This window comes from Citrus clementina, unplaced genomic scaffold (genome assembly GCF_000493195.1).
Source record: "Citrus clementina cultivar Clemenules unplaced genomic scaffold, Citrus_clementina_v1.0 scaffold_3, whole genome shotgun sequence".
Classification (NCBI taxonomy): domain Eukaryota; kingdom Viridiplantae; phylum Streptophyta; class Magnoliopsida; order Sapindales; family Rutaceae; genus Citrus; species Citrus x clementina.
The window spans coordinates 43,374,963-43,395,863 of NW_006262339.1; the positions used below are offsets into that span (position 1 = coordinate 43,374,963).

A 20,901-nucleotide genomic window follows, 5' to 3' on the forward strand; every position below is an offset into this window, starting at 1 on the left:
CGTCGGTTGGGTTATGCTTGTGTGTGATTGAAACGACATACCGGTTGTCGCACCTGCCACTACCGCTACCAAAGTACCAAGACTCCGATACAAAGACTTCCCCGAGTCGGGGGTACAATCGCAAAAACTGAAAAAGTGAAAAGTCAGGGACGAGCGTTGACCATACGCAATTAAAACAATGTTTGCTGAAAAAGGAGCGCCACATCATTTCCTGCACTCATTATACTTCGAAGGAGAATGTCCACCCTCGCTCCACAATTAAACCCTCCCAAATTTCCCTCCCTTTTCAAAATCCCTAGACCACCGGTCAACTCTCCGTAAAAACTCTCCATTTCCCGTCAAAATTTCCCGCTTCTGAACTCCCACAAACCCCTCATTCTCACTTGAATACGCAAAAACCCTAAACGATGCCGTCCCTACTCTCGCCGGGCAAAATCCACCGGTTAGAACTCGAGAACTTCAAGTCCTACAAGGGCCTCCAGATAATCGGGCCTTTCTCGGACTTCACGGCCATAATTGGACCGAACGGGGCGGGCAAATCGAACCTAATGGACGCCATAAGTTTCGTTCTTGGGGTCCGTACGGGCCAGCTCCGTGGGGGCCAGCTGAAGGATCTGATTTACGCCTACGACGATAAAGAAAAGGAGCAGAAGGGAAGGCGAGCTTTCGTGAGGCTGGTGTATCAGTTGGGTAACGAGTCCGAACTCCAGTTTACTAGAACCATTACCAGTTCCGGCGGAAGCGAGTACCGAATTGACGGAAGGGTTGTCAATTGGGACGAGTACAATGCCAAATTGAGGTCTCTTGGGATTCTTGTGAAGGCCAGAAATTTTCTCGTCTTTCAGGTTAATTTAATTATTTTAATTAATGTATTTATGCTTATAAATCTGCGTCTTTTCTGAATTTCCTGGTGGGTTTTGAGGACTGTATTACTTCTGTGCATTATATAGTTCTCTGGGCACGTGAATTGGTGTTTAATTAGGTGAATTTAGGGGAAATTCTATTTTTGGTTACTCTATAATTACCCGTTCGATATCTATTGTTTCTGGGGTGTACATTATAATTTAAATTTGAATGCTGCATTTGGCTGATCAGGATTTGAAAACTGATTATTGACTAATGAACTGGACTGATGAAGAAAGGAAGTATGTCTAGTTGTACATTTCTAACTTATTTCCTAAAGCATCAAACTTATGCAAGCATACTGCAGCAACTGCAGTGGTCTGGCATATTAAATTTCATAAGCTGGAGCTTACTTCTGACACATATTTGTTTTTGTTGAATGTAGGGAGATGTGGAGTCCATCGCATCTAAAAATCCCAAGGAGCTTACTGCACTTCTTGAGCAGATTTCTGGTTCTGATGAACTCAAGAGAGAATACGAGGTGCTGGAAGATGAAAAAGGGAAAGCAGAAGAGAAGTCAGCACTTGTTTATCAGAAAAAGAGAACAGTAGTCTTGGAGAGGAAGCAGAAGAAAGAACAAAAGGAAGAAGCAGAGAGGCATCTTCGCTTGCAAGATCAACTGGTAAGGACTATTAAGGTTTATTTGTTGTATCTTATGTTGATATCTGCCTTGTGATGTTTGCATATGTTTTTCCATTAAAGGGGTGGACTCAGGACTTTATATTACTCCAAATTAATCTAAGAAATTTATATTTTGAAGTGAGCATAAAAATTCATTTGTAGAAAGAAGTACATCAAATAAGGGGGGACACGAAGAACCTTACCTCTATAAATACATACTCTAAATAAAAATAATTAAAAAAAATAGTAGAAAACAAAAGGCAATTCAAATATAAAAACACTATGTTCCAATTGTGGTATTTGACATTGCAACCTATAATAACATGTAATTATATAAGGATTAATAAATCAATTAAGAATTACAAGCTAAAATAAATCAATACATGCAATTACAATCAATTAAAAGTTGCTAGTAAAACTTTTACTTTTGAAGTCAAGTACTTAATTACAGGCTTAAATAAATTAAACAATTAAAATTTATTCATCTTTTTAAGTTATAAAAATGTTACTAGTAAAATGTTTCAATAAACAAAAAGATACTTGGTTGTTGTTGTTTCCTTGGCAGGCGCTTTGACTCTCTTTTATGAACCAGATGCTGTTGATTCGTTATCAAAACAAAATACTCAAATTTAATTTTCTAAATTGTCCTCTTAGTTAATGTAACTAATAAATAAAATCTCAAAATTCACATAAAAATTATGAAAATGTTGATAGTTTTTACTATTTGTTGTTTTTGTAAGTATTTTTAATACTAGTGATGATTTTATATTACATTGACATAGTTAAATATATAATTTAATCATTTTATAGAATAAGTGATTAATTCCAATTGGAATTAATATAATTGTATTCAGAACATATTTGAAAACAAAATAAAAACTCTATTATTATAAAAAATTAATGAAAACATAAGTGTAATTGAATTAAGGACATATATGAAAACAAAATAAAAACTTTATTATTATATAAAATTGATGAAAACATAAGGGGTATATATACTACCAGGATTATACCAATGCTTTGGTCGTCTTGTCATCAAATGAGTTCTCATATTTCCTTTATTTTTTTTTCTGCAGAAATCTTTGAAGAAAGAACACTTTCTATGGCAGTTGTTTAACATAGAAAAGGATATTACCAAGGCAAGTAAGGATCTTGAAGCTGAGAAGAGATCCCGTGAAGAAGTCATGCGAGAATTAGAGCATTTTGAAGATCAAAAGAGAGGAAAGAGGAAGGAATTAGCAAAGTACTTGAAAGAGATAGCGCAATGTGAAAAGAAAATTGCTGAGAGAAACAATAGACTTGACAAAAGTGTAAGCTTCTCTGGTTTTGGCATTGTTGTTGATTTTATTTGATTTATATTGCTGATCTGCGCTGGAATTTGTAGATTTTGATTAGTTTTGATAAAGTTTAGATATCCCTTTACACATAGTTTAGAGATGGATGCAATATGTGATGGATTTAGCTCAGTTTTTGGGAAGAGTGGCTTTACAGAGAAAGTGCGAGACTATCGCATGCATCTTTGAACACAAAGATTGATAGCTTTACAGTTAAGCTCAGGTGAACAAATTGTACGTCACTACGATGTTCGGTGCATCACTGTTTCTCCTATTCTATTTTCCTTGGCTATGGGGAGAGGGTGGAATATATGTTGGACATACAGCACCCCTTTCGATTCAAGAGGATATGCTTAAATTATTTCTTTCTCAAATTCATATTTAGTTCATGATTTTATGGTCTGTCAAATAAATTATTGATGGAAATTATTCTTTTTCCTTAGTCGGAGAAATTAATGGTTTATTTACTTTGTTGTTTTCTTGAGCTCAGCAACCTGAGCTTCTGAAATTAAATGAAGAAATGTCTCGCATTAATTCAAAAATCAAGAGCAGCAAAAAGGAGCTTGAGAGAAAGAGAGAAGAAAGGAGGAAACACGCTAATGATATCAAAGAGCTACAGAAAGGCATACAAGATCTGACAGGAAAGCTGGAAGAGTTGAATGAAAAAAGTCGAGATGGTGCTGGGAGACTTCCCTTGCTTGACACTCAACTAACAGAATATTTTCAAATGTAAGTTCTGTTTAGTTTCAAAGTTTAAAATGTTTACAAATTGAATTAGCACCTGAATATCCTTTATTATTTCTCATACTTTCCTAAACTCATGTTTTCGGGCTGGCCTTGGTTTTCTAGTTTAAATTATTTTTGTCCTTTCAAGGTTTCATTTCAGTATATGTCATTCATACTTGCGCCTGTCAATCTTATTTGTTTTATTTAAAATCATGCTGTTTGTATATTGGATTTTAGACTAGCCTGAAGTAAAAAATGAACTCCATGATTAAACCTTTTTACTGTCCCCATTGTGACAAGTCACAAAAGCTGGAAAGCATTAAAATTTTTCATCTCCTGCATCAATGGAGTTTTTATGTTTCAGTAAAGAAGAGGCTGGAATGAAAACCGCAAAGCTAAGAGATGAGAAAGAGGTTCTGGATAGGGAACAACATGCTGATCTTGAAGTGTTAAAGAATCTGGAAGCAAATCTTCAACAGCTTAGTAATAGGGAGCATGAACTGGATGCACAGGAGGATCAAATGCGAAAGAGACAAAAAAATATTTTAGATGCTTCTGGCGGACATAAGGATGAGCTCACAAAGTTGAAAAAGGAACTTCGTTCAATGCAAGATAAACACCGAGATTCCAGGTTATATAAGTGTTAGATTTTTCCATGAATTTAGTTCTTTCTTTGCATTAATATATTCCTTTAGGTTCAGAAAAGTTTGTATTTGTTGGTGCTAGTTGTTATTTTATATGTCCAGATCTCTTGATTTGAGCTTTTTATTTTTTGAGCTGTCTTGATATTTACTTTTTTTTTTTCTTAGTATAGAGAATAAGAAAAGTTTGATTTATGTGGCATCTTCTCCTTATATATTGAATATGTTTTGAGAAATGGAAAATAAGGCGTTGTAAAGACATCTATTGGTTTTGGATATGAAGGCAAAACGATGAAAACCTGAAGTCTATTATATGATGAAAGAAAATCAATTACATGAATTGAAGGCTGATATACATGATTTGCTTTTTTCAGGCAAAAATATGAAAACCTGAAGTCTAAAATTGGTGAAATAGAAAATCAATTACGTGAATTGAAGGCTGATAGACATGAAAATGAGAGGGATGCTAAACTGTCTCAAGCTGTGGAGACTCTGAAACGCCTATTTCAAGGTGTTCATGGTCGCATGACAGATCTTTGTAGGCCAACCCAGAAGAAATACAACCTTGCTGTTACCGTTGCCATGGGAAAATTTATGGATGCAGTGGTGGTTGAGGACGAGAATACTGGAAAGGAATGCATCAAGGTATAATTGATCTTTAAATTATGCTATGCTTTTGTTGGGTCAGTGATGTCAACTCTGTATTACTTCATTTGGTCAGTTTACATGCATCTGATGCTGACTGGCAAAGATAAATGATAGCTTAAAAAGTTGACTATTTCTGTCTATTGTAACCAAATCCTGGCAAGCTTTTTCTTTGCTTGTCAGGGATGCTACAGATCTTTCTAATTCTTAATTATATTGGTTTAGATGCTTTTGAGGTTTGAGTTGATGGCCATGTATCTTAGTGATTTAACCAAACTTGAAATGCGGACGTTCTTGAAGTTATAGCATTTGGAGTTTCACAATATTGTCATGTAGTTCAAATCATATCATGGCTGGGCATATTTGTTGACCATCCATATTCTGTTGGTCAAGTTTATGGTTTTTATTATGCAAATACGATGTTGATTAAGGTGATCAATATTATTATTTTTAAAATAATCAATATTATGGTTAACATTAATGTTAATTCAAGTATTCTTTACATTGGTTCTGTACAGTATTTGAAAGAGGCTTCCTCCGATGACTTTTATACCTATCCAATCAGTATTCTTATTTTTTTAAAATAATCAATATTATGGTTGACATTACTGTCAATTCAAGTATTCTTTACATTGGTTCTGTACAGTATTTGAAAGAGAAGAGGCTTCCTCCGATGACTTTTATACCTCTCCAATCAGTTCGAGTTAAGCCTATCATTGAGAAGTTACGTACTTTAGGTGGTACAGCAAAGCTGGTCTTTGATGTAATTCAATATCCTTTGCCTAAGCTTCCATAAGTTTTGTTTCTATTGTGAGGCAGAAACATCCCATGTGCTTGTTTGTTCTTTCTTGTTGAAATTGCTTCTATTTGCTCTGAATTTTTCATTTCAAACCTTAAGAAAAGTTTTGTTTCCCTGAGGAAAACAAAACAAATATTTCCCTGTAACTAATTTAAAGAATAGCATCATTCCAAACAAGTGCCTTTAAGTTTGTGGACTTAACAATTGCACATTTGATCCATCACTGGAAAAGGCAGTTCTCTTTGCTGTTGGAAATACTCTAGTCTGTGATGGGCTGGATGAAGCCAAGGTTCTTAGCTGGAGTGGGGAGAGATTTAGAGGTAAATTTTTACTCTCCTTTTGATTTGTTAATTTTCAGCATCAGCAAATTGATATTATATTAATTCTGGTTACTTGTTTTTGTATCAGTTGTTACTGTTGATGGAATTCTACTCACAAAAGCTGGCACAATGACTGGTGGTACCACTGGTGGAATGGAAGCAAGGTCAAAACAATGGGATGATAAGAAGATTGAAGGTTAGTATATTGAAATTTGTTATTTTCTTTCACTGTAGCTTTGAAAGTTGATATGTAACCATTCTACAGGACTTAAAAGAAAGAAAGAACAGTATGAATCAGAGTTAGAAGAGCTTGGTTCTATTAGGGAGATGCAGCTAAGAGAGTCTGAAACATCTGGGAAAATCAGTGGACTTGAGAAGAAGATTCAATATGCTGAGATCGAGAAGGTATAACTTCTGATTTATGCCCTGCAATACTAGGGAGGGTTCCTGAATTTTTTATGCACACTTGTTTGATTAACTTTTATGTATGATTTTTGGGCAGACACTGCGAATATATCTTTTGTGTTTTTATGATTTTTGGGCAGACACTGCGAATATATCTTTTGTGTTTTTGAGTTAGACGTTATATATAGTATTATCAAAAGAAGAATTTTTTTTTTCTTTTTGGGGGGGGAGGGGGGAGGGGAGGTGGGTCCCCCCACCCAAAACCCAAAAAAAAAGAGGAAGAGAGAGACAGACAGACAGACAGACAGACATGATCTTAGATGTAGGAGAGCAGCAGAAATATTTTATGTCTGATCCACATAGATAGGATAAGATTTTGTGGGTTGTTGATTAATTGATCATTAAAGTTTACTAGGATGCACATTTGGTTAATTGGATGACCTGGAGGAATTATTTTGCAGCGGAGCATTGAGGACAAGCTTGCAAACCTGAGGCAGGAAAAGCGTACTATCAAGGAAGAAATTGGTCGTATAAAACCTGACCTTCAAAAGGTGGTTTATGTCTACGAGTTTTCCCTTATCTACTCTATGTAGTAAATATCTTCACCTCATTGACCTAGGTGCTTGTAAAAACTCATTGCAGTTAAAGGATAAAATTGATAGGAGGACCACAGATATCAACAAGCTGGAAAGGAGGATCAACGAGATTACTGATCGGCTCTACAGAGATTTCAGTGAGTCTGTTGGGGTGGCAAACATCCGCGAGTATGAAGAAAACCAGCTCAAGGCTGCCCAAAATGTTGCTGAAGAAAGGCTTAATTTGAGTAATCAGCTGGCGAAGTTGAAGTATCAGTATGTTTTTCTTCTTCTCCTGATAAATGTTTCCTTCTTTTAATCTATCAAGATGGGTTACAAGGTATATATCTGCCCAGTATTTATGCCTGCTTTACTGGATGTTTTTTTATGTGTTTTGTGGGTACAATTTGCTCAAAATTCTCTTGATGGAAATATATGATTATGAGTCTCTACTTGTGGCTGTTAGTGATTTTGCATATTTGATTAGTCGAATTGAAGTTTCTGAAGCTAGAATGGTTTCTCCAATTGAAAGGGTTTGTTTGAACTGAAAGTTGATGTCTGATTCTGTGACGTGCCGCTTATGAATGAAGCAGGCGTTTGGGTTACTACATATTTTTTCTTCTGCAGTCTGGTTCTCTTTTACCGCAGGAGATAATTCCAAGTTGAACATAACGAACAGGGTCTAGAGTAAAATTTCATTTAAAATTGAGGAGAGATCAAAATGGCAGAACTTCTCCATTGTTCTTTTGTATTTTTTTAATAAACAATTGTCAGAAAGAAGAAAATGGAATTAGATTTTGGCCATGAGTTTTGAACATCTCAAAACTCTTGCATTGGTTGACTTTTAAGAAAATTCTCAAATTTATATATATTTCTGAATACTGGGGCTGCCTGTCAATAATGTTCATCTTTGGTGCTTAAGTACTTGCTTGAGCCTTGGTTATATTGAATTTGACCTTAGGTCTCTCAACAATATGCATGGAGTACTTTCTGTTGGATGTTGACAGTGTTTCATTTTTTTCTCTTTTTATTTCTCTCTCTTCATTTAGCTGGTTGTGTGTATGGTTTGTGAAGTGGCCATCTTATCTTATTCCAACCCCCCTCCCCTCTCCCTCCCTTCTAAATTCCAGATTGGAGTATGAGCAAAAGCGAGATGTGGAATCACGAATTAAAAAGCTGGAATCTTCCCTCAGTACCTTAGAAAATGATTTGAAACAGGTTAAGAAGAAAGAAGGTGACGTCAAGTCAGCAACAGAAACAGCCACGGGGGATATCACTCGTTGGAAGGAAGAAATGCGAGGTACGATATGGTTCAGTGTATATCTATAAGTATCTTTCTCAAGTCATTTTTAAACATAATAAGTTATTGAATTACTCAGGTTAATTTGTTTTTTGGGTTCGTGAGGATTGGGGTTGTGGGGGTGGGGGGGGGTTGTGTGAAGGAAACCAAGTACTTTTTTTTACTATAATGAAGTACGGAAAAAGAGATGAACCAGAGGTCCACCACCAGATTAACTGAAGATAAATTCTAAAATTATTTTTCTCTGTTCCTACTTCAATAGGATGGAAATCCAATTCAGATGAGTGTGAGAAGGAGATCCAGGAATGGGAAAAGCAAGCTTCTGCTGCTACTACAAGCCTATCGAAATTGAATCGTCAGATTAATTCTAAGGTGTCTAAAATTTTCTCTAATTCTTAATTCTTCATTGAAGATTCTAGAAAAGTTGGTCTGTTGCAATATTAAAACGAATTGCAATTGACACCTCTTTACTTCTTATAGGAGGCACAGATTGAACAGCTGATTTCACGGAAGCAGGAAATTATGGAGAAGTGTGAACTAGAATGCATAGTCCTTCCCACTGTCGAAGACCCAATGGAAACTGATTCTTCATCTCCAGGCCCTGTTTTCGATTTTAGTCAGTTAAATAGGTCTTATTTGCAGGAGAGGAGACCATCTGAGCGCGAGAAGCTTGAGGTTGAATTCAAGCAGAAAATGGATGCCCTTATTTCAGAAATAGAAAAAACAGCTCCGAATTTGAAGGCGTTGGACCAATATGAAGCTCTGTTAGAGAAAGAAAGGACGGTAACAGAAGAGTTTGAAGCTGCCAGGAAAGAGGAGAAGCAGGCAGCTGATGCTTACAATTCAGTTAAGCAGAAGAGGTACTAATTAATTAACGTATTCTAGCAAATCTTTGAATTGATGATAATCTTTGAAACATATGTTCACAAATTAAGATACCATAATGTATTTGATTGAAATGAGTAGAGCTTGTATTGGTTATATTTGCCTCTTAAGTTACATAGGTGGGATGCTCTACTTTTCATTTTGTCAATAACTGTAGATGCAGTTGAAATTGAAAGTTCTGCATGCCTATCAAGTTTGCATCATCATCTTTGTGTTTTCAAGCTAATCTTTGTACACTATATTTTCTTTGTGGTGTCCGAAAATGTGTCAATGACTTTATTCTGGTGGATGCAGATATGGTTTGTTTATGGAAGCTTTCAATCATATTTCAAGTAGCATTGATAGAATATACAAACAACTAACAAGGAGTAATACGCACCCACTGGGTGGAACAGCATATTTGAACTTAGAAAATGAAGATGACCCGTTCTTGCATGGGATCAAATACACTGCTATGCCACCAACAAAGCGCTTCCGTGATATGGAGCAACTCTCTGGTGGGGAGAAGACAGTTGCGGCCCTCGCATTACTCTTCTCTATTCACAGGTGTGTCCTATAGATTAGATCAATCTTAGCTCTTCTATTTACTCGCAACTCAAGTGATGGATTCTGTTGGGAATGCACATAGCCTGCCTTAACCATCCTTGAGCATTTTCGTTCTTTTGTGTGATGTTTCAGCTACAAGCCTTCGCCTTTTTTCATACTGGATGAAGTTGATGCGGCTTTGGATAATTTAAATGTTGCCAAGGTAGCTGGATTCATCCGCTCAAAATCATGTGAGGGAACCAGGGGAAATCAGGATGCGGATGAAGGCAATGGTTTTCAGAGTATTGTGATATCTCTGAAGGATAGCTTTTATGACAAGGCTGAAGCTTTGGTTGGGGTTTACAGGGACTCAGATAGAAGGTGAATTTTTTCACATAATCTTTAATTGTTTTCCTTTACTAGCAACTTTTTACAATGTCATGGTCCACGATGTCAAGTTAATGAACATGCTATTAACAAATAATGCTGCTTTTTTAACTTTTGGCAGCTGTTCAAGAACCCTGACATTTGACCTGACAAAGTACCGAGAATCTTGAAGATTCACTGTGGGTTAACGATTCTTTTTGTAAATTACCGTACTTTGGGGGTCGCTAGATGTAAATAGTGAATAGTTTTTATGACGTGTAGCAGTTTGATGTTGTTTTTTTTTATTTCGTTAGGCATGTTTATTACTTGGATTAACATATTTGTTAACTTTTTCCCTGTCTAGTTATAATACAACTTCCGGTGTCATCCAAGATTCCAAAGAGTTCTTTACCAAAAATCTCCAGGAAGCTTCAACTGTTGAGTTTTGTAATCTATCACTTGCTAATTGATGCGGTGTCTCTATCTCTCTCTCTCTCTCTCACAACACATGGACAAAAGTGCTAAATGTATGTGATAACTGATAATCGATCAAATGCAGATTAATGTTGTCTCTCTCATAGTCAGATGTAGACACCATTCACGGCCAGGGCACCCGTATCCCTCTCTGCAACAGAAGCTTTAAAGTTCAAGCGAACAGATGGAGACAACATTCATCAAGCACCCATATATTATCCCGGCCGAAGGTCGAAATACGATGACTCCATCTATATTAATGGTTGTTGGTTTTATTGGTTTCCCTTTTGAACTGCCTCGAGGTCAAGGCTGATGCAATCAAGCGGATTTCGCAGCTGGATGGTGCTGGATAAACTAGTTCGGTCAAGGTGGCACCATTGGTTTAAAACGGAAAAGCGATTTGTCTACGGGTTTTAATTTACAGCTAACTAGGTATGGAAAAATGGTAAATCCGATAACAAGAAATTGTGCTGGGAAATTCTTACATCTATATTTAACGTGAAATATAATTCGTTTCCTTATGAATGCCACTTATTTTTCGTCCCACAACTACCACCAATTTGTAAGCTGGCGGATGTTTGGCAGTTAAAAATACTCGCCCTAAATAAGGCAACTATTGGAGGCAGTTGCTTGGTTCCCATATAAAACGGAAAAGAGAATCCTTTTCTCGCCCTCCCTCCCTACCCCTCTATTTGGCACTGTCTTCTCTCTCCCCGTGGGAATTCGGTTTTCCGGCTAAGTCGTCTATGCCATGGATGAGTTCTGACGGGGAGAAGTACCAAATCAGTTGCAATGTCGACGGGGTTAATTGACAATGGAAGCAACAAGATCTATGATGAAACTGAAATTGCTCAGAATTTTAAGGAGGGGGAGGCTATTGAGAAAGAAGAGAACCATAGAGTCCATAAAACTTTTACTTCCCAAGAGAATCCTGAACATGTTCAAGAAGATGGGAACAGAGAAGCTGCTGCTATAATTGACATGAAGTTCAAAAAGAAAAAGGCCTTGTTAGAATTTCGTTGCATGGTTGAAGATGCAGTTCTCGGTAATTATCTTTTAGGGAAACCCCCGAGAAGTCATTCTCCGAAAGAAGCTGCATTGGCCAGATCACAACTCAAAAAGATTACTCTGTGGGGTGTGCCTTTGTTGCCAAGCAAAGCACATGAAGGAACTGACATTGTACTCTTGAAATTCTTGAAAGCAAAAGACTACAAGGTTCATGATGCCTTTGAGATGCTTCGGAAGACCCTCAAATGGCGGAGGGATTACTTGGCTGATTTAATCCAGGAAGACGGTTTGGATCCTGATGTTGGAAAACTCGTTTACTCGAACTGCAAAGACAGAGAGGGTCGCCCTTTGTATTACAATGTTTGTGGCGCATTCAAGAACAGGGAATTGCCCAAAAAATTAGTTGATTTGGAGGATCTTTGTGACCAGTTTATTAGGCTTGAAGTGAAGTTCATGGAAAAGGGTATAAAGGAACTAAACTTTAAACCTGGTGGCGCAAACTCTATAGTTCAGATAATAGATTTGAAGAACTCAAAGCCTCCCGACATTAAGAAATTTCGTGTTGTCAGCAAGAAAACTGTAATGATGCTTCAAGACAACTATCCTGAGCTCATGCACAGAAATGTAAGTTTTTTTTTTCTTTTTTCTTATAAATAGGATGATAATTGGATCAGTTTCAATTACAGAATTTTATATATATGTATTCTTGATTTGCAGATAATCATAAACGTTCCCTTTTGGTACTATGCATTTCATACAGTGGCTTCCAAGTTCCTAAGCCCGAGGTGTAAAAGGAAGTTTGTATTTGCAAGACCAGCAAAGGTTACCAAGACCCTTCTCAAGTGAGAAGTCTAAATCTGGTTGCATTTCTCAAGTGTTTTCTATGATTTGCTTGTTACCTCTTTTAATCATTTTAACCAAACTTTTGGGTTAAAAAACATTCAGATTCATATCTCCAGAGAATCTTCCAGTTGAATATGGTGGTCTCTACAGAGAAAATGATGAGTTTTTTCCTGAGGACAGAACCTCAGAATTGATTGTCAGGAAAAATACAGCTGGTTCCGTCAGAATTCCAGTAGCAGAGGTAATTACATAACTTTCCATTTTGTTTCTTTTAAGCTAAGTGGATTGGATCCTCATACTTCTTGAATCGCCCTTTGGGCTTTTACCAGTTGAATCAAATGGTACCCTCCTAACCTGCATAAATACTTCTATTTAAAATATCACAACCTTCCCAATTATTTTATATTAAAGCTAATCATAACTGGAAACTGAATTCTCTTCGCACCCACTTAACCGGGGATTCGACCTCGATCCTCTTGTACCATGCTAAGAGATATTTTATTACTTATTGAACCAACTGGCACCAACTTAACTTATCATTCACCATACTAACTAAACGTTTTTTTTAATATTGATTACACATCAAATTATTGTATTACACAAATATTTATAACTGCTATTACAGACATTACCCTTATATTTACAATCAGATATAATTAGATGTACATAATTGAGACTTACATTTTTACATTATTATTATATTAAATCTATGAAGTATATGCTCAGACAAATAATCCTCTCTGCTCCACTCGCATTTCGTAAGGGAGAAAAACTTATAAATAAACTTCACACAATCATGCATAATGCTTAATTGAGAGAGTTTTTGAGTTCATGGGGACTCGAACCACTACCCTCACAATCTTTCTTAATTGTGAGAGTAGAGATTCACTATTAGACTAAAGGCCCATTAGCTACTAATTAAACGTGTTTAACTTTGGTAATGGGGATTTTGTTTGTGGTGTTTAGACCGGAGTGACAATGATGTGGGATTTAACAGTATTGGGATGGGATGTGTCCTACAAAGAAGAGTTCATACCGGATGATGAAGGCTCATACAGAGTTTTGCTTCAAAGTGAGAAGGAAAAGAAAGGAGGAGAAGGAGAGAGCATGAGGAATTCATTTTATATTAGTGAACCAGGCAAGATTGTCATAACCATTGACAATGTCACTCTCAAGAATAAAAGGGTTTACTACAGGTTTAAGACCAAACCCACTGTTCCCATGTATACTGTCTCCAAGGAGTAGTAGCTCTATTAATATCATTATTTATTCTTGTTGCCATCAATTGTCCATATTTTTCTTGACCGATGAAATTAATGTGTATGGGCATCTGAAGCTGAGCATATGAAAAAAGAAGCCAAACACTACTGCATTACTCATAATGTATGTTACTACTACCCATTTATTGATCGATCTTAATTTAGTTACAAGCTCCTTCACCAAATTTTGTTCACATAATTTCAACAAGTGACATTGGATATCTCGGTTGATGCGAGGCATAATCTAGCTTGACTGGATATAAATGTAAATCTACATTCCTTCAGTGTGCAGTTCGCGTGGCCTAATGGATAAGGCGCTCGCCTCCGGAGCGGGAGATTGTGGGTTCGAGTCCCACCGTGAACGTTCGCGCTGTTTTTATTACACTTTTATCCAAAAAAAAAAATGAACTAAACAGACGGCAACAAATCTAACATCCAATCGCCAATTTGTCATAAAAGTGTCTGTTTGTTAGAATATGATGTGTGTGGTGCTTGCTTTCTTTTTCATGAGATCCACTCTCCGGACTGAACTACATATTTAATTGAAAGCGAAATTGAAATTGGAAGTATATATTATCAAAAAAAAAAAAAAATTGGAAGTGTATCGAACTATACATTAATTAAAGGCGAGGTTGAAATTGGAAGTTTGTGTATGTATCCACACACACACTTGCCTTAATCGACGTAACTGAAGTATCTAATTAAGAAGCGAATCTTAATTAACCAACTAATAGGGGCATAAAACAGTCACAATTAGTGCTAAGATGTACGTACTAGTGCTGTGTATCACTTACAGATTCATTAACGATTTAACATATGTTGTGATCGGTCGGCCGGCGGGGGGGGGGGGGGGGGGGTGGTATATGTATATGTATGTATGCATGTATGTATGTATGTATGTATACGCGCGCATCAAAGGGGGGAAAACAAAAAGTCACATCATAACTTCCATGAGTGAAGTTATGATGTGTAAGAAACAGAAGTGAAGTAGCCATGCAAAGTGAAGAATGGCTAACACATGCAGCCTCCTTAAGCACAACCTCTTATGTGTCACTCCACCCTTTCTCCTCTTACATATAAATACCATCCACTACGATTCCCACTAGCCACTTCACTTCAAACCCACAATGATCTGCATGGCCAAGCCTTCACAGCTCTCCGTCTTACTGGTCAGCCTTGTTATTCTCTTTCGCGGCTGCCTAGCTGCTAACCAGCAGCAATGGCAGCAACCAAACGACTGCCAAATCAATAATCTCGAGGCCCTAGAACCTAATAACCGCGTTGAGTGTGAAGCAGGTGTTGTTGAAACCTGGGACCCTGGGCACGAGCAATTCCAATGCGCTGGAGTTGCCGTCGTTAGACACACCATCCGGCAGAAAGGCCTTCTCTTGCCACAATTTTCCAACTCTCCTCAACTCGTCTACATTCTCCAAGGTTAAATCGGACGAGGCTGAGGCCTGAATTGAATTCTGTCGAAGCAAAATACTGTTTCCACCGCTATTAATTATTCCATTAACAGGCTCCATATATCAATTCTAACCGATCTGTGATATATCACATTTATGTGTGATTGATTTGTTGCTAATTTGAGGGGAGGGTCTCACGGGGACCCTTTTCCAGGGTACCCTGAGACTTATCAGTCACCTCAACAAGGAGGATTCGGAGAAAGTGCTGGCAGGTCCCAGCAGGATAGCCACCAGAAGATTCGACGCTTCCGCCAAGGCGATATTTTCGCATTGCCAGCCGGAGTAGCTCACTGGTGCTACAACGAGGGCAGTACGCCGGTCGTTGCTGTTGTTCTTCTTGACGTAGCAAACAATGACAACCAACTGGATAGGAATCCTAGAGTAAGAAAATAATTAACAATTAACTCGCCAAGACTTGTAATTAATAAAGTAATCAGATCTGACGATGAATTTCATTTTTGGATACAGAAATTCCATCTGGCTGGTAACCCACATCAAGAGTTCCAGCAACAGCGGCAACAAGAACGTTTTGGCGGTCACCAGCAATGCAACAACGTATTCTGCGGCTTTGACACGCGGATCCTGGCAGAGGCTTTCAACGTGGACGAGCGTCTTGTGAGGAGGCTCCGGAGCGAGAAGGACTACAGAGGAGCCATTGTTACAGTCAGAGGTCAGCTCCAGGTGGCGAGGCCACCGAGGACACAGAGTCAACGAGAATACGAGGAAGACAGCAGTGAGTACGAGCGATCTCGGGGACGATACGGAGGTGATAATGGCGTTGAGGAGACTATGTGCACCATGAAGCTCAGAGAAAACATCGGCGATCCTTCTAAGGCTGACATTTACACCCAAGGTGCCGGTCATATTACCACGCTCAACAGCCTCAACCTCCCTGTGCTAAGATGGATCCAGCTCAGCGCTGAAAGGGGCTTGCTCCACAGAGTACGTATACGAGTAACTGAAAGCCCCCCCCTTTTTTTTGGGTAACATTTTTAGACATTTATTCTTTTAATATGTATACGCAGAATGCGATGATGGTGCCACACTGGAACTTGAGCGCACACAGCATAATGTACGCGATAAGCGGATCATGCCACGTCCAGGTCGTGGACAGCTACGGACGGTCAGTGTACGACGGGGAGGTGAGGCGAGGACAGATAATGGTGGTGCCACAGAACTTTGCTGTGGTGAAACGGGCGGGGGGGGCGGAATTTGAATGGATTTCTTTTAAGACCAACGATAACGCCATGATAAGCCCTCTCTCAGGCCGCACATCGGTGATGAGGGGCAAGGGAAGACGCAAGTAGGATCAAGCACAACAATCAGCAGACCACTATCATTCGCAGCAGCCAATCCCAGATGAGAGATGAGGCTTCTGTGGCTTCAGCTTAATATAAGAAAATGTCAAGTGATGTTGTTAATGTAATATGTCTGTAAAGCGGATGAAATATGTAGCTTTTCTTTTGTGGGTTAGGGAGTCATGAGGTGGGTACCGAATAATAACAATAAAGAGACTATCTATTATGAGTCCGCTCTGCTCTGAGAGGAGACAGTGTTGTAGTTAAAGTTATTGTTAACTACTGTTTTTATGTGTACTTTGTACATTTAAAAATGAAAGATAGTCTTTGTACATTTTTAGTCTGGGTTGTGGTACGGGTTTAAAGGTGCCTCCCACAGTTGGGGCCCTCCCCAGGATACCTCGTAATTAATATAAAAAAAAAATGAGTTTTTAAGAAATATATAGTAAATAGTAGTAGTGTTCGCGTATAATATATCGATTAATTAATCTCCTCAATGACTTGTTATCTTGATCGCTTGATAGGAGTGTAAAATAGGACACATTTGTTGAGAGGCCAAAATGAGGACATGCATGTTGCTTAAGAATTAAGACCATACACTACAAGAACAACTGCAGTGCGATTGTTCAATTGAATTCTCTGCAATAATACTAAATTTTAAAAAAAAAAATTTGTTATTTTCATAAATTTGATGGTCCAATTTCATCGAGCATAGGTAATTTAACAGACTTGATTTTTCTGCACCTTTATTTTAATCTACTTATGGGCTGCTTCGTCAGGAAATCTGAAGAATCTTGAAACGCTATTCATGTATCCTATAATTGTATCTATTCCTTCAATGCTTGGGGCATTTAACCAATCTGACATCTTCGGATATTGGTTATACCAAACCCAATGGCTCAATTCCTCAAGAACTCATGAACTGCTGGGAGTTGCAGTCATTATGATTGGGAAACAACAATGTCACAGATCGGCAAACTAGCTTACAGTACTGGGTCAACTTGATTCAAGCCATAACTTTATTAATGGCACGATTCCTTCCCAATTGGAAAGCTTATTTAAGCTTGGATTTTGTGGAGAGCTACTCCATCTGCGTCCCTCCGTTTCACGGTGCAGTGCCTAACCTACGAGTATCATTCACAGCAAGCAATATATCCGTATGCCTAATGACTTTGGCATTGCTAGACTTTCATATTCTGACTAAATTAGCAGTTCTCTTCTGATCTGGGTAAATAACTCAAATACTAATTGGTAATTGCTCTTTTTTATTGACTTGTACAGATTAAAGGAAAATTATAATTAAAGGCTTCTACTTTGTTGCAAAACCTGCCTCCGTGACAGAAGAACGAGACGTTTATAGCCTTGAAATCGTGGCATTAAAATTACTACTGAGAAGTGTTGTCGTCATCGTCATCTAATCAGAATATATAGCTAATTGATATATTACATCCACACGCCTCTCAGTCTCTCACCTCTTGTTGATCAAACTGTAATTTTTGATAGAATATTAATTACAGAATTATTGATAGAATATTAAAGTAATCTATTTTTGATAGAATATCTCACAGAATTATTGATTGCTGGCAGGGAAGGTTTTATCTGTAATTTTACTGGGGTGCACTTTTCTCTTTCGTATGGATATTTACTTAGCAGTCCCGTTGATATAATGAGCATTAACAATGGATCAGTGTGTGCATCTCCATCTCGTGACCGGGGTGTGGGAAGTGAAGTGAGCAATTAATCCATCGTCCCTTAAACAAATGGATTGGGACTGGGTTTATAATTAGGAGAGCTTTTACTCGTCTTTCAAGTAACCTGGCGCTACCACTTCAAATTCAAAGTGAAACCGGGGGAATGAAGTAGGATTGTATGTAAATCTAGAGGCACCTGTCTTGCACGTGTTGCAAATATTATGTCACGTGCTCCTCCTCTGTTCGTTTTACTAACTTACCCTCAGTTTGAAGTTACGTACTAGCGGTCACAAGAAGGGTTATTTTCCGTCAGCCCCCACATGTTTCGACAAAAGTTAGCGTGCACCCTAATGTTTCAACAACCATCACCACGCCCCCAAATCAGCATATCCAACCGTTATATTTCACGGTAGTAGGACAAAATTGAGATTTGACCTTTTTTTTTATTTTTTTTTTCAGTCTTTATATTACTCTCTCCAGTAGTGAAGAGAGTTTCTTCTTCCTAATAAGCTTGTGCGTGTTTTATGTGTTACACTCTTGTAAAAATATAGTTCTATTGAGAGCAATTGCAGTCCCCTAATAATTCATAATTCTTTCTAAAAACTTGCAGATTATCCCAAGATGGTGGCTGAAGCGAAGTTAGTGGCTGAAGAATTGGGAATTGATTCTCTCTGTGATGAAATCTCATTCAGAGTTGCTACCAAAGAAGACGAGAAGAGAATCCACTTGTCTCTGGATAGTGAAGATGCAATACCTGGTAATAAGGACTGGGCTGTAAAGTTAGGAATCAATCTTTTCTACAACACCAACCTCAGCCGCTCTCCTCTTTACAATAAGCAGATGCCATACAATTCTATTATATACAATGCTTTTGGCCATAGTTCTCCTGCTAGCTGGCCCAACAAATATGATAACGGGAGACGTCCTGCCAGACAGAGAAAAGTAGTAGCAAGGAAATTGTGTGGGAGAGTTTGGATGTCAAATCAGGTTCATCCTTTTCTAGTGCAAAAGGATCCTGAGGAACAAGAGCTAGAAAGGAGCCTTCATGCTTGGCCAACACCAGATGAAAATTTTGAAAGAAAACCATAAAATATTTGTCAAACTCCCTCGACCTTGGTGACTATAAAGTACAGTAGGAAGAGGAAAATGGTAACAGAGAGTGTGTCAAATCTACTGAAGAGAGTAATATAAAGATTGAAAAAAAAAAAATGTCAAATCTCAATTTTGCCGTACTACCGTGAAAGATAACGGTTGAATATGCTGATTTAGGGGCGTGGTGATCGTTGTTGAAACATTTGGGTGCACGCCAACTTTTGTCGAAACATGTGGGCGCTGACGGAAAATAACCCCCACAAGAATGGCAAACACGTGAAACGCAGTACAAAAATTGTTTTAAAAAGAAGCAAGCAAGCAATTGTCTCGAAAATGGAGCTCAGGTCACGACAGCTCCAGTTAGAAAGGACACCGGTCTCAAAGAAGCCATTTTGAAACTGAAACCGACACCGAATCCAAACCAAATCTCAGTTTTTTTTTTTTTTTAAAACTCAAATAGATCGCACAGCTCCACATGCAAAGCTAGCAAAAATATGGATGGCACTTACCTACCGAGTCGACTCATCATTCTCCTTCTACTCTCTGTTTGTTTTGCAGCTACATCATCAGCAGCGGCAGCAACGACTCAAATTCGACGGCCTGGATTTCTTTACACCAGAATCAGAGGAAGATGCACCCCACAGTAAGATCCTTTTTTTTTTTTTGTTTAAAATTTAAATTAATGGCAACATATGTTCATAAAATATTTACACAAACATTTTTGACTTTTGTAGGTTCTGGAGCAGCAGGAGAGAGGTGTGGCCGAGGATGGTCCCACAGACGTCGACGTTATCGAAGGTATTCGGATCGAGAGTGTACGAACGGTTCAGATCTGATCTGACGCTTTTGGAATCGACGACGAGGAACGATGACGAGAACGCGTTTGCTGGACTGGTGAAGCAGGGGACTGCGGCCTTGCTCAACTCGTATGCAAGAGGGGGGTTTCCTTACCTGCCTTGGCAAGTTAAGACTTTGTTTATTCAAGCCTTGGTATCGAAAGAAGCCGCTTCCCGTCAAGCCAATAAGTTTTTAATTGCCAATCAGGCTTGTAATTAGAAGGGAAGAGATCCCCCAGCTCATGAAACTGGTTCTCACATTCTGGTTCTGTTATTTTGTTTATTTGCCTTTTTTTTTTTTTTTTGACACGTGTGTTTTGAATGTCTTAACAATTTCGTGGTTACAAGTGTTTCTTCTTTCCTTGCAACACACACAAAGAAACACGACGCCGATATTCAATCGAGTGATTACTGAACCTTTGAGAAATGCTTAGAATTAGTTATCTTTCTCTTCTACTTCTATCCCCCATCTATTTATTATCTCTCTAGTTATTCATTCATTAGAGTAATCATGTTTGAAAGTCGATTCAACGCAAGTGTTCAGCTTTATTATGATATATGCTGCAGGAAGCACTCAAAACAGACTTTTTTTGAATCTTATAAAATGCTTTGTGGGCATAAAATTTGTCCAAAATCCTTTTTCTTGTACAACCATAGTGTATTGGGTCCATATCTCAAGTTTAGCAAAGTAGGACTCTCATTGGCCACCAGCTCACTCAAGGTGTGCCAATGCCCATCGCTCTTCTCTCTTGATCTGAGACACTGCGCGAGGAGAAGAGTCCGTAGCTGTTAAAAATAATCAATTCAATCAGCTCCAGAGCTAGGAGTTCTATGTGAAGCTTTTATCCCTAAAATTCTTGTAAGGCTTCATTTGTATGATACGTTTAGG

The 20,901-nt window shown here is 38.1% G+C and overlaps 4 protein-coding genes and 1 non-coding gene across 6 annotated transcripts; all 5 read left to right on the forward strand.

Moving 5' to 3' along the window:
- Positions 1–36: 36 nt before the first annotated feature.
- LOC18046613 (structural maintenance of chromosomes protein 1) lies at positions 37–10,534 on the forward strand. Of its 2 annotated transcripts, XM_024188438.1 has the most exons (19): positions 37–845; positions 1,289–1,525; positions 2,601–2,834; positions 3,349–3,587; positions 3,949–4,215; positions 4,600–4,870; positions 5,517–5,641; positions 5,880–5,989; positions 6,078–6,185; positions 6,255–6,394; positions 6,856–6,945; positions 7,037–7,245; positions 8,100–8,269; positions 8,532–8,641; positions 8,750–9,129; positions 9,449–9,700; positions 9,833–10,060; positions 10,188–10,245; positions 10,410–10,534. In XM_024188438.1, the coding sequence occupies exons 1-18, from the start codon at positions 408–410 to the stop codon at positions 10,234–10,236; spliced, it is 3,657 nt and encodes a 1,218-aa protein (XP_024044206.1). In that variant the 5' UTR covers positions 37–407; the 3' UTR covers positions 10,237–10,245; positions 10,410–10,534. The 2 variants fall into 2 exon arrangements, with proteins under 2 accessions (XP_024044206.1, XP_024044205.1); XM_024188437.1 differs by having other exon boundaries at positions 38–845; positions 10,188–10,534.
- An 89-nt stretch (positions 10,535–10,623) lies between these two features.
- LOC18046614 (patellin-4) lies at positions 10,624–13,649 on the forward strand. The gene is made up of 4 exons (XM_024188439.1): positions 10,624–12,151; positions 12,245–12,369; positions 12,473–12,611; positions 13,337–13,649. The coding sequence occupies exons 1-4, from the start codon at positions 11,312–11,314 to the stop codon at positions 13,613–13,615; spliced, it is 1,383 nt and encodes a 460-aa protein (XP_024044207.1). The 5' UTR covers positions 10,624–11,311; the 3' UTR covers positions 13,616–13,649.
- Positions 13,650–13,920: 271 nt separating this feature from the next.
- Positions 13,921–13,993, forward strand: TRNAR-CCG. The gene has a single exon. It is a non-coding gene; the product is annotated as a tRNA-Arg (tRNA).
- A 772-nt stretch (positions 13,994–14,765) lies between these two features.
- LOC18046615 (legumin A) lies at positions 14,766–16,553 on the forward strand. Its single transcript, XM_006443774.2, has 4 exons — positions 14,766–15,063; positions 15,226–15,476; positions 15,564–16,037; positions 16,121–16,553. Exons 1-4 carry the CDS (start codon positions 14,766–14,768, stop codon positions 16,400–16,402), a joined length of 1,305 nt encoding a protein of 434 aa, XP_006443837.1. The 3' UTR covers positions 16,403–16,553.
- A 2,957-nt stretch (positions 16,554–19,510) lies between these two features.
- Positions 19,511–20,439, forward strand: LOC18046770. Its single transcript, XM_024189147.1, has 2 exons — positions 19,511–19,819; positions 19,911–20,439. Exons 1-2 carry the CDS (start codon positions 19,671–19,673, stop codon positions 20,230–20,232), a joined length of 471 nt encoding a protein of 156 aa, XP_024044915.1. The 5' UTR covers positions 19,511–19,670; the 3' UTR covers positions 20,233–20,439.
- Positions 20,440–20,901: the final 462 nt, after the last annotated feature.

Bases quoted from the DNA above. Each gene is read 5' to 3' on its own strand.
- LOC18046613 (XM_024188438.1), top strand. From the start codon at position 408: ATGCCGTCCCTACTCTCGCCGGGCAAAATCCACCGGTTAGAACTCGAG. The intron at 5,990-6,077 runs GTAAATTTTTAC...TTTTTGTATCAG, and splicing joins GAGTGGGGAGAGATTTAGAG to TTGTTACTGTTGATGGAATT. The intron at 8,270-8,531 runs GTACGATATGGT...CTACTTCAATAG, and splicing joins TTGGAAGGAAGAAATGCGAG to GATGGAAATCCAATTCAGAT.
- LOC18046614 (XM_024188439.1), top strand. From the start codon at position 11,312: ATGTCGACGGGGTTAATTGACAATGGAAGCAACAAGATCTATGATGAA. The intron at 12,370-12,472 runs GTGAGAAGTCTA...AAAAACATTCAG, and splicing joins GTTACCAAGACCCTTCTCAA to ATTCATATCTCCAGAGAATC. The intron at 12,612-13,336 runs GTAATTACATAA...TGTGGTGTTTAG, and splicing joins TCAGAATTCCAGTAGCAGAG to ACCGGAGTGACAATGATGTG.
- LOC18046615 (XM_006443774.2), top strand. From the start codon at position 14,766: ATGGCCAAGCCTTCACAGCTCTCCGTCTTACTGGTCAGCCTTGTTATT. The intron at 15,064-15,225 runs GTTAAATCGGAC...ATTTGAGGGGAG, and splicing joins ACTCGTCTACATTCTCCAAG to GGTCTCACGGGGACCCTTTT. The intron at 15,477-15,563 runs GTAAGAAAATAA...TTTTGGATACAG, and splicing joins AACTGGATAGGAATCCTAGA to AAATTCCATCTGGCTGGTAA.
- LOC18046770 (XM_024189147.1), top strand. From the start codon at position 19,671: ATGGATGGCACTTACCTACCGAGTCGACTCATCATTCTCCTTCTACTC. The intron at 19,820-19,910 runs GTAAGATCCTTT...TGACTTTTGTAG, and splicing joins AGAGGAAGATGCACCCCACA to GTTCTGGAGCAGCAGGAGAG.